Source organism: Zosterops lateralis (assembly GCF_965231275.1).
Source record: "Zosterops lateralis genome assembly, chromosome: 1".
NCBI classification, from domain to species: Eukaryota; Metazoa; Chordata; class Aves; order Passeriformes; family Zosteropidae; genus Zosterops; species Zosterops lateralis.
This window is the reverse complement of record NC_139762.1, coordinates 127,909,524-127,923,779: the sequence shown is the minus strand read 5'-3', so window position 1 is coordinate 127,923,779 and position 14,256 is coordinate 127,909,524. Positions and strand designations below refer to the sequence as shown.

Below are 14,256 nucleotides of genomic sequence, written 5' to 3'. Positions count from 1 at the left end.
ATAACCCGCCCAGGCGATGCCGCCGCGCTCCCGCCATGGCGGCGGTGGTGGCTCGGCGTGGCGCCCAGAGCCGCCGTGAGGCAGCCAGGCGGGAAGGCCATTTTCCCTGCTCGGGTGGTTAGTGTTTCGGCTGGCCAGAGTTACGGGGTGAGGAAGATGGAGGGCGGGAGGTGGTTGTTTTGTTTCACTGCCGCCCCGGTGCAGATAGGAGTGCCCCAAACACGGCTGCGTTTGGTGTTAGAGCTCAGGTGCCAGCCCTGGTTGGGCTCCCCAGAGCCTTTGTGCCAAAGGAGGTGGAGAGGAGGAGCCTGGTGTTGGAGAGAGGCTTGGTGACAACCTGCCTGTCAAAGAGTGAAAGAAGGAGATTACCCGACAAAAGAGAACAGCCAGGTTGCGTCCCTCGATGGGGAAGAGACAGGACGGTTCAGAGGGGAAAGATTAAACAAAAGTATTAGGCCTGGCCTTTTCAAACATTGGCTGGCAGTGGGACTGTAGAAAGGCAGCTACTGACATGAAATTAAACTGGTTTGGGTGGGAGTTGAGAGTGGCGTTTAGGACTTCATTTGAGCTGGGATGGGAACTAATGCCTTAGGTGGCCGGATTAGAGCAGTAAATGATTAAAGTGCAGGGAAGGGAATGAGGACGGAGCCCTGAGGGGTGCGGGTGAGTGAAGGAGCAGCTGAAAGAGCAGTCGTTCAGTTGAGAGAGGAACCAAATTAACTGTGGAAGAGCTGATAAGCGGTGATAGAGGGCATCCCGAAGCAATAGGCAGTTCCAGAAGGGCGTGAAGGTGAAAGGGGCCTATAAGTTACTTCCTGGCTAAGCTTAATTGTTAGTAGTTCCAGCAGCCAGGAACTAGGCTGCGGCAGATCAAGGGCACTTAATGGGAGTGGGAGGGGAATATGAAAAGGTAGGGGGGTCAGAAGAGCAACTTCTTACCGTAGTCGGCTTTGAATCAGAAAAACAGTGGAGAGGAAACTTAACTCATGTAAGAAACTAGGGCAAAAGTGGTTTCTTTCTGGGACTGAGATGCTGCTGAGATATTGGACTATTCTTCCTTTCCAGCAGCAACAATATGGCAAATGTGTAAGGTACTGAGACTGGAGATTTAATGCTCTTTATCCCCCTGCTCTGTGTAGTGCTGCTGCTGTTACCACTGTGAGGACCTTAAGAGCAGTGCAGAGCATGCAACCTCAAGTAGCAGCACTTGCTCCATTGCAGGTATGCCCAGGATCTGTTTCTGGTTAAGCTGTTTAGAAAATTCATAGGTGATAGGTAAGAGTTTGAAAAGGAAATGAAGAGTAAAGAAATCCCCTGTGCTCTCTATAGGCAAGTGTAATATGAGAAGACAAATACATTTGTTTCCAAAAGAGATGACCAGATGGAATGAGATAAGAGACATGACCAGATGGAATGAGATAAGAGACTAGTGTGAGGAGTTAGCATGGGAAGGTTTTTGTGTGGTTCTTTTTCGTGTTTTTTTTTTTTTTTTTTTTTTTTTTAATTGTATCCAATTAAAACCTAATCCAGAGAGTACGTTATTCTCCTCCACATAGCCTTTCTTTTACTTAAAACCCGATCTTCCCTACAGGCAAGACTGGAGAGTGGAGTTCATTATTTTGAAGTGAGTTAATTTGCCAGAGTCATTGGACATGTTTTTATGGGGCTTGTCCTACTAAAGTGCTGGTGTAGAGGACTAAGCAGAGGAGGGGATATAGAAAGTGTGGAAAAATACGTTCTGTGGGACTTGCTGGCATTTCTGGAGAGGTGATGGACCCTTCTGCACTACCCTGCAGTGTCCCTCTTTGGAGGGAGCACTAGGGACAGATTCTCTAGTGCTTTAAGGGAGGAAGGTGGACAATTAGATGAAAATGCTAAAGAACCAGGTGTTCGATTCTAATGCTAACTGAGGAGCTTGGAAGGGAGATTATCCTTAAGATAGGTGTACTATCTCCTTGTCTTTCCCTTTAGACTTTCTGCCTAAGCTGGCTCTTGTCTGCTTGCTTCCACAAACTCTGGGGTCAGGAGAGATAAGGCATGATTGCACATGCATTTTTTCAGAGGTAATACCGATTTAAGCAGGCTGTGGGCACTTGTTCCTGCCTCTGTTCCACCCTCTCAGCTGTGTCCGTAGGGCTGTTGTGCAGCTAGAGAACTGGCTCAGAGTTGAGGTTATTTTTGACATCAGTTTTTCATCATTCTGGGTTCAAATGCAGCAGGGGTGCAAGCAAATGGCAGGTGTTAAGAAAATAACTGTTCAAACTGTAACCTCTGCAGAAGGAAATGCGTGTCCCTCCCACTCTTGAGTGTTTTCTAGGTCTGTCCTGCTGCTTCTTCCTTTATTATCTAATTTCTAGATTCGAGGGGAACCTGGGGATTGATGAAGGCTGAGGGACGACACAGGGTGGGAAAGAGGGAGCATCCCTTTTGCAGGGTGAAAAGGTCATTCTTCTGCATATATAGGCTAGAGTTGTTCTTTTGTAGTATACCAAAAAAAGTGATCACTGCAAAACTCCAGAGTCATGGCTCTACTAGTGCATTAGCGGAGCAAATCGGTGAGCTCAGTACTTGTGACACTTAACTGGGTTTTAGAAATTGACAGCGCTTCTGTGAATGAGGACCAGCAATTGTACAACCATTTGGGATCTGTCTTGTAATGCTGAGATGTCTTTCTCTGCCTCGGCCAGCCCTGACACCTCGACAGTATGAGGGCACGGTTCGGTAACAGGGTGAACCTCACGACCCCTGTGAGTTCTTGTCTTGCTTGAAGGAGTGAAGCAACGACGGCAGGAAAAAAGAGGAGGCTGTTCTGGGTTAACTGCTGGCTTTATTCAAAATCTTTTCGAACCCCTGAATGCAACAGCTTTTATTGGGGGGAGGAACTCAGGGATGGGTCTAACTGGGGACAAATCAGGGGCAAAAGAGGCGTGGCTCTCTGGATAAATGACATACATTGTAACAAATTAATAACTCGGGTGGGGAGACAGCTGAAGTCTTGTCCAATCACTTGGGGTTTTTCCTGGAACTTTCCAGACTTTTGGGAGAGACCCCAAAGTGACAGACAAGGCCCAGGGGCTGGATAACTTCTGATTGACATACAACTGGGGTTGGGATGAAACCAATGAGGGTGGAACATGGGTGGCATGGGGCAAACCATTATAACTTATAAAAATGAACTTAATACAACGAACAAATACATACATAAAACTGATAAAACCAAACCCACACCACTACATTGTAAATGCCACAGTTGTGTCCCTGCTGCTCCTGGAGTTGTGTGAAGGCTCAGGTGGGCACATGGGGACAGCAGTTGCAGGAAGGGCAGGCTGGTGGCAGCACACTGGGCAGCCAGGGCTCTCTCTCTCTGTCTCTGGGGGCAACCGGGGCTCTCTCTCTCTGTCTCTGGGGGCAGCCGGGGCTGGGGCATGCTCAGACTGCCCACATAAGGAGGGCTTGGGGCAGCCCGGGTCTGCAGCAGAGCGTGTGCTTGTAGGTAAATAACTGAGTGGAGACTGAGCCCGGAGGTGGGAATGGGTTCAGACCTGTCCCCGTGTGTCAGTGGAGGCGTGTTCACATCCAGCTTGCTGCTTGGTAGTATCTGTGGCAGAAGTTGATCTTGGGCTCTTCACAGGGTAATTTTGATTTGCTGTTTTCTCCTCAGTGTGTAAATTTACTGCCTTCATAATATACAACTTAAGCATCCGGTGCTGTAACACAAAGGGGGGTTGTAATTTACAATGTAATTCTGTGTTTTGTTCTTAATTTTTTCTTTGAGGGTCAAACACGTTTTCCACCAGCAGATATTAAGTAGCAATTAGGTGACAAATCACTTAATATTTTTTTCCCCCCACAGCCGATTAGGGCATCTGAATAAGGCATCCAATGAGATTACTTTTCCAAAGTGTTACTCATCTGGGAATGAATGAAGAAACAGGAATTAGATGTGTTTAGTTCTTGTGCTTTTTGAATGCCAGACATGCTGTCACAGATGTTCACTAGAAAAACGTTTCTGTGCAAGGAAGGTGGAAAATCAGTGTGCAGAACCTCGTAGAACTTGCAACCACAAGCTTAACTAAGAAGAGTAAGAGTATCAAATGGTTAGGTCTCGCTGTTTACACTTCTGGTTCTGGAGTCTGGGACCAAACTGAAGATCAAAGCTGAAGAGGAGGGAGAGGATTTTCCCAGGTCACTTTAACTTGATTGTCATGATCACTTAACCCCTTCCCTGTGGAAGGATCAGCAGGGACATCATTGTCTCTGTTTTGGCTGAGACATCTGAAGGGGAAATGATATTACACCAGTTGATATTTGTTGCCAAACATTTTTACAAATATTAACCCAGTGCAGTGGTTACCTTAAGTATTTTTTTTAAATTATTATTAGGAAGCAGCCAATTAAGCTGCCTTTTTTTTTTTGTATGTACACAAAATAGCACTTTCAAATGCTGATCTAGGAATTAATCCTGGGGTGAATCTTTGTTAGTTTTTTGATCAGTGATTGGGATAGTACTAGCTAGTTAAAAGAAAGTAAGTAACTATTTCTGACATTTTAGTATGCAGGGATACTATTCTGTTCTTCTACAGTGCTGACATCATAAAAAAGACAGTGGTTGCTTACAAAATATTTAACCAAGGAGACCATATTAAGTCTATCTAAACCATGAAGTCAAATATTGCAATATATCTATAGCTTGAGAATATGTCTCAAACATCAAAGATTACATATATAGGTTTCTTTTATATATATATTTATAGCTATATGTTTTTATATATAGATTTGTTAACTTTCCTAATTTGGGAAGACAGTGGTATATTCCATAATAATGTATTTAAGTAGTTTCGTAAAGTATATTTTTGGATTTGTATGCTTTTAAAAGATATTTGTGGGAAATCTTTACTCCCAGGTTTGCTTGTTGAATTCATGTTTTCCTTCTGGCTGCGTAAAAGATTTAATATCCTGAAAAAGCAGCAGTCAGTGCTATCAATTCAGTAACTATTCCATTTCCATTAACTCTGTGGAAGCAGTGAATGAACAAGGACCACAGAGCCAAGGGTCAGGTTAAATTGCAGGAGGTCTGGGCAGCCTTGTCATGACCTGTTTTTAATTTTACAGCCTGCTTCTGGCTGCTTTAAGTCATCTAAAACAACCTTGGGTGCTATGCACACTTGAAGTACTCCTCTTAAGAAAACACCGTGGCCCGCCATGAAGCTCCTAAATAATTGCTAATTCTGATCAACTCTGTCAATTCCTGCAGAAATGTTGTGAGCTTCAGGTTTTCCTCATTTTTTGAGATGTGATTTTTTTTTTTTACAAATGTGCTGAAATCTGTCCTTTTTCTGACACTTTGTCTTGATAAAAAAAAAATAAAAACAACAAGCTTAGCACATGAGTAACAAAAGATTATCTGGTAGAAATAATATTTTATCACGAGTGGAAAAAAAAGTCTTTGAAATCATTGGTATAAAAAGTCTGTCTCAGGGTATGTAATTGCCTACTTGAACTAGTCCTCAGTAGGTATTTATTGTATGTATTTAATTCTTGTGTCACATTTATTTTTCATACTTCCACTTTGACATAGTTAATAATAATTTTCTGTCAGTGTTAATAAATCACCTATTTGTTTTAATCTCTTGATCACTACTGCATGCTCAAGTTATTTTGGTTCAGAGTAAAAACAAATAAAACTTTTACTAGGCATCTAATTGTTAAGCTAGTCTGTTTTGCTGTTCGTTGTTGCTCTTAATACATTATTTTACTTCCTCTCAGTGTGTTTAGTAACAGTAAAATAATTTATTTTAATCATTTCACACGTGTAATCTTGTTCAGATTTGTCTTGTGCTCAAAAAGTATAATTGTCCCAAAATTGCAAGAATCCCTAACTTTCATTCATTAGAAGGTAAAATGACTCAGCCTCTTTAATGGGATTTTTTTTTCCTTAGTATGGACTTGTAGGCCAGGGGGCATATTACCTTTTTGTTTCCTGGTGGTCTAAATGCTTTGATTTTTTTTTCCCCTTCACTCTCAATTAATTTGTATATTTATACAGTCACTGGATTTGGTTAAGTACATTTTGGAGACCTGTTGTGCTTCTGGAATGGTGTGATTTTCAGCTGTGAAAGACAAAATGCTGAGACACGTGGGCCATAATTTTCCTGTTCGTTAAATGTTTGTGCTCCTTTGTAGTTTTAACGGAACCCTATTATCTAATTGAAACAACAGTATTGCAGACTATTTAATTATACCTTTGGCAATAAATCCTGACTTTTTAAATTAAATAAATCAAAAGTTGCAATGAGCCACACAAGTTGTGGAGTTTTTTTTTTTTTTTTTTTTTTTTTTTTTGGTGGTATTTTGTTTGTTTGTTTGTTTTGTTTTTAACTTGATGTCAAGTAGGCAAGGTAGTATTCTGAAGGTAGTAAACTTGGGCCAAAACTAACATTAGAATCTTTGAAACAAGCACTAGGACTAGTTTTGATTTATACTTCTCTGTGTAATGAGCACAGGCAGAAATTAATGATCTGGAATCTGAAGTTTAATTTATGCAGCTTCTATGGGATCTGTCCTGCATTTTAAATGGTCACAGTACCTCATTTTGTGTCTGCAAATTCATATGTATATGCATTAGTTTTGAGACAAATTGCGTGAACATCTGTTCTAGATCAGTTTTATAGTTGTCTTACACAAATCTTATTTCAGCTATAAGTGTAAAATAAACTTACAGAGGGTTTGAGAGCTACTGAAATGTTTGTAAATGATCATGTGCGGCCCTCATTGGCTGTGTCAAAACTGAAGTGGGAACTTCTGCTCTCTTTTCTGGTTCTTCAATGTGTTTGGAGCTCCTGTACCTTTTGTCACACCAAATAAAACATGGGTGTTCTACAAGTTCACTATTTATTTGACTTTACACTGGAGGAAAGACCAGAATGCACCATGGCGTGGGACGCATGTCTGTGTGCAACAGAAGTCATCCCTTTGGCTAGAATCTTGTTTTAGCATTACTGTTTCTCCCAGCATTTGCAGATTGGAGACAGTTGCCCTGGTCACCTTCTTATCATGCAACTAACAAGGAGCTTGTGATAAATATCCTATGGCCTTGGTGTGCTGGGCTGGGAATGAGAGTGATATGAGTCTGTCTTGACTTTTCCAGTTATTTGACTGGTGCTAAAATTTCCGATGCTTTAAAACAGCTGTATGGACCAATGCCTTGTATCCCTTTCTTGATGGAATGGTTTACAGATGATCTGTGCAGAAGTGCCTGGTGCTCTTATCTCACCTGTGTAAGAATGGGCAGGCTCAGGCCTGGGCTGAAACCTGGGAATTGGAACTTCTCCCATTCTCCTGCCTCACACACATCTCTCCTGTGTTCCCGTCTGGCAGCGAGCTTCTGCAGGGAGGGGAAAGTCCTCCTGCATTGTCGAGGGTGAGGAAGTCTGCAGGTATATTCATGGAGCAGCTTGATTGTAACTTTTTTTTTTTTTTTTTTTTTTTTTTTTTTTTAACAACAAATGCAATGTCAAAAACCCACAACCACCCCACAATTAAAAACTGGAAATGCCTGGGCTGGGTGCCCACCTTGGCAGTTTAAACAATCTGCTTTAGATTTCAGGGTTGAATTTCCTAGGCAAGGCAAAAGATGTGGGCCAGGTAGGAAGAGGCTTTCTTGCCCACTAGTGCCAGCTGGATCAGGATGGAATGCTGAGCATAGGATGGAGCAGGATGCAGATGTACTTGATGCAGCATGGCTGCATCAGTCTGCTTTATGTTCAGCGGCAGATAGAGCTGAGAAGTTGAGGCCTGCTTGAGCTTTGCAAATTCAAGAGAAAGCTCTTGTTTTGTACCACTCTTGAGCATAAAAATTGATTTTGAGAGACTGGCAGGCAAGACCTCTTGTTTCTGAATAAAAAGGAAGCTCTCATCACCAAGCCTTTTACCACTGTTTATGAGTGTGTTAATGGGCAGTTCTGATTTCTTGTAAGCTAATTCACAAAATGCAGCAGGTTGGGTGAGAATTTGCCTGTAGTAGGATTTTATAGCCCCAAGGGCTGGCTGTTGTATGTTCATTATCTTTTATCCGAGGAAGAGCTTGAAAGGCTGGCCCTTTCCATTTAGCTAATTTATTGATGTTAAGTGTAATGTACCTCTCCAATTTACATTGTTATACTGCAGTAACTGAAATGAAATAAAATTTTTGATATCTTTATACACTACACTTGTATAGGTTTTATTAATTCCATAATCTTAATTGTAAGAAAGTTCAAAGAAATCGCCATAGCTGCTGTTAATCTGTAAAATTTTTGTATGCCTTATGAAAACACACAAATCCCTTTGGATGGTATGAGCAGGAAAATCTTTACTAAGCAGTGAGAAGAAAAAAGATTTTGCTAAATAAAGGCCATCTGAAGATTAGTCTTGACATAAATGGTCCGGTGTCAGAGCAATCTCGCTCCTAGCCTAGACCATTGCCCAGAAAATACCTTTCATTCTCACACACGCTTATTTTTGTTTGACATAAAACAATGGAAACATTTTGCATTCACGAGGAGCTCAAATGGTAGCTTGAAAGGTAACATTTACTTTTTAGACACAGAGTATCCTGAATTCTTCATGATAAAATGAGGGTGTGCTTTCAGTTTGGCACACATCCTGACTCCCGGATAGAGGGGTGGTGGGCTGGCCCGGGTGAGGAATGGGCACAACAGGGGTTGCTCTTGTTCTCTGCTCTTTAGCAGGTTTTTAGGTGTGACTGGGGGCTACGGGTATTTGCTGGTGTTGCTGGTCAGGTTGAGTGGGGGACTTGAAATCTTGGCCTATCTTTTGTCCTTAAGTGTGTGGTTCTTGGTGGATGCTTTGCAAATCCATCGGTGGTCACTGATGGATTTGCAGCTTTTGATAAGATTCACAGCTCTGTGGTTCTGCTAATTGCAGGCTCCAAATTAGGCTTTTCTTTCAGCTGGGATGGTCAGAGCACTCTACAGTGGGATTGCTTGTCACTCTTAGGTGTCACCCTTTGTCTTCCACATGGTCCCGGTACCACCAGTCACTCTCCTCCCAAGCAGCCGCCAGCTGTCATCAGTTGCACAGCTGGAACAGCTGGAGCTGCCCTGGCACGAAATATGACTGACAAGACCGGAGAGCTTATCTATGCAGAGCCTCACTTGGGGCGTTAGGTTTTCTTGGTGTATGTTAAAATACAATTTCACTGGTTATGGAGGACTTTGCTACCCCTCTGTCACATTTAACTGAAATTATCCAGGAGGTTCAGTAGTTGTGCAAAAAGGAAAGGGAATATGTGTGCATGCACAAGTCTCATTTCTTCAGAGAAACTCCCTCTCTTCCAAATGGCCTTATTTAATAGAGAGAGGTTTTTTTAAGTGAGCCCAATTGTTTTGGCTGACTGCTTTGGCTATAATCTTTGAAATGATTGACTATGTTAAATCATGATAATTAGCTCTGACTATTAACCTCCCACAGAGCTGATTACAGGGATAGGGGTGATGAGGAAGTTTTTTATTTTTCTTAGTGCTATTGTTTCAGTCTGTTTGCAGAGTAAACACGAGTGTGTCAGTTGATTATGCTGCAGACCATCTCTCAAGGCAGAGGAGACTGATACTTTGTTTTCAAATGTGAAAACCTGAGTTTTAGAGAAAACACGCTCTGGAGGGATGTTGGGAAGGCTCTAGGTCTGTGCACCTGTGCCTTTCCAACCATCCCAGCTGTTTACTTACTGAATTGCTGTTTCTAGAGCGTTTATCCCCTTTGCTTTGTCTTCTCCCCAACACAATCAGATGTGCACCTCTGAGAGACTCTGGTCATCGCTTTAAGATCATCTTGGCTAAGTTAGAGCAACAGACATTGACTCCTCCCCTCCATCATTTTTACAGACAAGCACAGCCCAAGTCATAGAAGGTGTGTTTTACAGGGGTCTCGCTGTCTGACTGTAGTGCTCATAAATCAGTTATGACTGTCACACTGCCGTGAATGCTCCAAGTAACAAAAGGCAGTTATTGATTTTAAGGGAAGCTTGCTACAGGAAGAAGGGTGAACGGGATTTTGTGCATTGGAATGGGCAGCTGCCCATGCAGTGAAACAGCCTGGATTTAGCTGAAGGGTAGCTTTGTTGAGGAAAGGAGAATCCTTGCTTGGAATAATTGCCTCTGAGCCAGGGAGAATTGACTACTCCAGAGTGGAAGCAGGCCCTCAGCTACCTCTGGCACAGACAGCAGGGCTGTTGCAAATCTGATTTGAGTTGCTAACAATAAGGTATTGAAAAGGCAAGCAGACCTAGTCGTTCTCTCTGTATTTCCTTAGGCTCCTAATTTATGCTCAGCTTCACTTGCTAAAGCAAACCTGTAACAACACAAGTGTATGTAAAAACAAGAGGGACAAAAGTCTTCTGCAGAAGGCCAGGCAGAGAAGTCCTAAAAAAAAAAAAAAGTTTCTAAATATCCAGTTACTTCATATGAAAGGAAAATAGAACCAGTACTGTAGTTGGCTGTATTTTCTGATACGAAGCTATGAAATGCTCTCTTCCCCCAAAGAGTTCATAAAATCGTGCTCTGTGTACCAGGTGGATTATTTTGTTTTTCATTAAATAGAGAAACTTGTAAACAGTGCTCTGTACCATAGAGATTATAATCTCCACCATCCCCCTCCTCTTCCTTAAACACTGGAGCACGCACTTTGCAGGTTGGACTTGCACCACAGTGGAGTTCTGGCCATGCCCCTCCCAGCCTTCTGCTGGTCCCTGCGGCTTAGGGGCCAGGCAAGGCATGCTCCTGGCATTCGAGAGCATTTACTGTGTGGGTTCAGTTGTGCTTTTATCAAATCCTATTTCTGAAAACAAATAAAAGTCTTGTTTGCACAGTTAAAATGCCACTCTCTGTGCAACAGCAGCAGTTGGTTGGGTTAGATCTGTGGAGCTGGCACTGGTGCAGGTAGGGCAGAGCATAAAAAGGAGGCTGACTAAACTAGCTTTTATGTGGAAGATGGCAGAAAGTGTTTTGTGAAGGTCACCAGGAGTAACTACTAGTTTTACCAGTTAAGTTGGTATATTTAGTTATTCTGCATCTCTGCAGCTTTCAAATTTGTAATGTGTAATCTGTTAAAAGTTTCTTCGTCATACTTGTAATTTGAGCCACAATTTTTGATAGTTTTCTTGTAACACCCACGAAGCAGCACACCCCTCACTCTACTATTTCCCATGCCTAATCTGTTTCCCTACTGTCTTATGTAATAGGCCTGCAACTTTTTTTTTTTTTTTTAATGCAGTTCTTTTATCAATAACTTTACTGAACAGCTTGCAAAAGCAAGTGCTATTATCTTCATTTATGTTTCCATTATACTGGAAATTTCAGCCATAGCTGTGGTGCAGCAGCTTCTCATACAGTACACACGGGCACTGGTCAGTTTGTACCCCTTTCAGGCTGGAGGAAACTGCTTTGCTGCAAATGCCACTCACTAATGGTCTTGCATGTGTTACCATGGGTTTATAACTGGATGCATTGAGTGATAAAGTGTGAATTGAGACCAAATATGTTTAGTTCTGTTCTATCCACTGGACCTATTGCTCATGTCCTGTTACAGAAAACTTCTCTGAAATTACTGACTGAAAAGTTACAACTGAAGAGTTGCATTCTAAAAGCAGAGAATAGCTTAATTTAAAGGTGTACCCACTTAATAAATACTGAACTATACTCTATTTAGGCAAACCCTAGGTTAGTATTAGATGCTTTTTCTTGTTTTTCATTCATGTCTTATGTCAGTTGAATGTTGGAGTTTTTTTCCTAATCAAGTGTAGCAAAAATATAGGGCAAAATGTTCTTATATAGTTGCTTCATTTTTTTCCCAAATAGTTTTAAAAATATTTTTGTAGCTCTATCTGTATATTAGTAAAAATACATTTTAATTATTACCACAAGATCTGATGCATTCATTTTTTTTTTAAGTACTGAAGATAGCTAATACTGGTAAATATTTATGCCACCAAGTGTAATACAGAGATGCTTGCTTGATGTAATCATATAAGTTTAATTGAGCTATTTGTTGTTCTTTACCATGCCTTGTGAATAAAGTAATCCCTTCTGGATCACAATTTTATTCTTCCTGTCTATGCAGTAACAAGCGACTTGTGGCCTTAGTGCCAAATGACACTTCATTCAACACCAGACGAGCCTACACCAGTGAAGATGAAGCCTGGAAGTCGTATTTGGAGAATCCCCTAACAGCAGCTACCAAGGCTATGATGAGCATAAATGGTGATGAGGACAGTGCTGCTGCTCTTGGCCTATTGTATGACTATTATAAAGTAGGTAATTCTGTCATTATCCCTCCCTGCTGCACTAGCAGGGACCACTCTAAGAGGCATCAAAAGAGCCAGTTTTCAAAGACAGAAGTCATTGCAATTTTTTTTCTCTCTAATGTTTCTATTGTGCACCCATTCCATTATAGGAAGCCTATCTGAAACAGTTTTGATGTATTTAATTCTGGAGAGAAAAAATCAGTATCAGAATTCCCATATTAAATTTTCTACCATGTTTTCTTTTTGAGCATAGTGTTCTTCCTCTTCCTTTGCAAGAACATTGGATGATACTTGAAATATTCTTTAAAAAGTGTAAAAGGGGAGGCCTTGTCCATCTGTATGTTTGTCTGCTTTTCTGGTTCATTCCACACATGTTTTAGTTTGCTCTTTAACTGGGGTATCTCTCATCTGACAATTTCCCATGTTATTTTTGTTTGTATAATGATTGTACTAGGCTGTATACAAACATACAGTGAGGTCTAGCCCTTGCACTGGAAATTTGCAGGACAGAAATGGAGCTGGACTTGCAGCCAGAGATCTAAGTCAATTTACAGGAAAAGCACTGACACAGTTTCAGTTTGTGGTGTTCTAAACCCAGGGCTTTACATATGATTTTGGTAACTTTTTTTTTTTTTTTTTAATATATATATTTCATAGTGTTTAAGTAAAGCTATGTGTGAGATTTTTGCTGAAATCAGAGGAGAGTCCTATGGAGTGTGTTTCTGTGTAATGCAAAAATGTCATTCTGAAACCCATGCTGACTCCTGGGTACTCTGCAAACAGGATCAGTGTTGCCTACCAAGCACTAGAGTGTGAAATAGTTACAGTGAAATGAATAATCTCCATACCCCTGAAGTCAGCTATGGCTGCCTTGGACAGATGGTCTTCTGTGAAAGCCAGCGCAGCAATGCCAGATCCACTTGTAATTTATGAAGAAGTAACAGGAATGAGAATTTAAACTCTTTGCTTTTAGTGTTTATTAGTATAAATGCTTTTAATTAATGGACTCATTTTTTTAATCTGTGACATTAATTGAGTGTTCAGGAGAAGGGGTTGTAGGGAAGATGCCATATACCAACCTGATGGTTAAATATTGTTTGATTGCTTTGCTGATCGTATTTCAAGAGATGTACCTTGCTTTTGTGTGTTGTTGTCAGTAGAAAAAACTTCCCAGTGAGAAAGAAAAAAGGTCCTTTTCAGTGCTTGACATAGTTACCACAGTGCCAGAGTCTGTGAAATTAATATGGATTAATAAAATTCAGGATGTGTATGAGCATCTGAACTATTGGCTTCTGTCTTAGTAGTACCTTTTTGTGTAGCAGTTCATTAATCTGATGTATTTTTGTAATAAAACCAGAAAATAGTCCTTTTCCTTCCCAAAACCACGTTTTAAAAGACATGTCTGCTCCTTGTTCCGGGCAGTTGCAAAAGACTTGGGGTTCAGATGGAATAAGGTGGGATTTACATCTCAAAACCGTTTCCAGCATTCAATAACTGTATATGTCTTAAATAGGAAAGAAATGATAACTTGTGTTGATACTCCCAAACACAAACTAGAAACTCAACCTCTGTGCTGTAATGTGGAAGTGTAGAGGACTTCCAGTGCGCCAGACTCTTGAATTGTCCTTATTTGTAATCTGGCTCATTTGTTCTGACATGCTGGATAGTATTTTTGAATGACTTCTTCCAGTCAATAGGAATTATTTGAATTTAACTGTTTGGGTTTTTTTTAACTTTTCTTTTTTCCTATAGTGATGTTTACATAAACATAGACCCTCATTCAGAGATAAATATATAGTCTTAAAAGGGGAATCAATGTATGTAAACTGTGCCTTTTATCCCGGTTCAAAAAAGAAATGAAAGAGGTTTTTTAAGCAGCAGGATGCTTAACAGGGAAAGGGGATGTCCCTAAAAGAAAGAATGGCTCTGGGTAGAACTCTGTCACTGTGATATTCAAC

At 41.0% G+C, this 14,256-nt stretch overlaps 1 protein-coding gene across 4 annotated transcripts in view; it reads left to right on the top strand.

Moving 5' to 3' along the window:
• Positions 1 to 14,256, top strand: part of GRHL2 (grainyhead like transcription factor 2) — a 65,858-nt gene that overhangs the window by 973 nt on the left and 50,629 nt on the right. For 3 of the 4 annotated variants that reach the window (XM_083880052.1, XM_083880053.1, XM_083880051.1), the window contains exon 2: positions 12,115 to 12,304. In XM_083880052.1, coding sequence (XP_083736178.1) covers positions 12,115 to 12,304 — 190 coding nt within the window. Of the gene's footprint in view, positions 1 to 399; positions 1,222 to 12,114; positions 12,305 to 14,256 lie in introns of those variants that run through there. The other variant, XM_083880054.1, reaches the window with a different exon arrangement.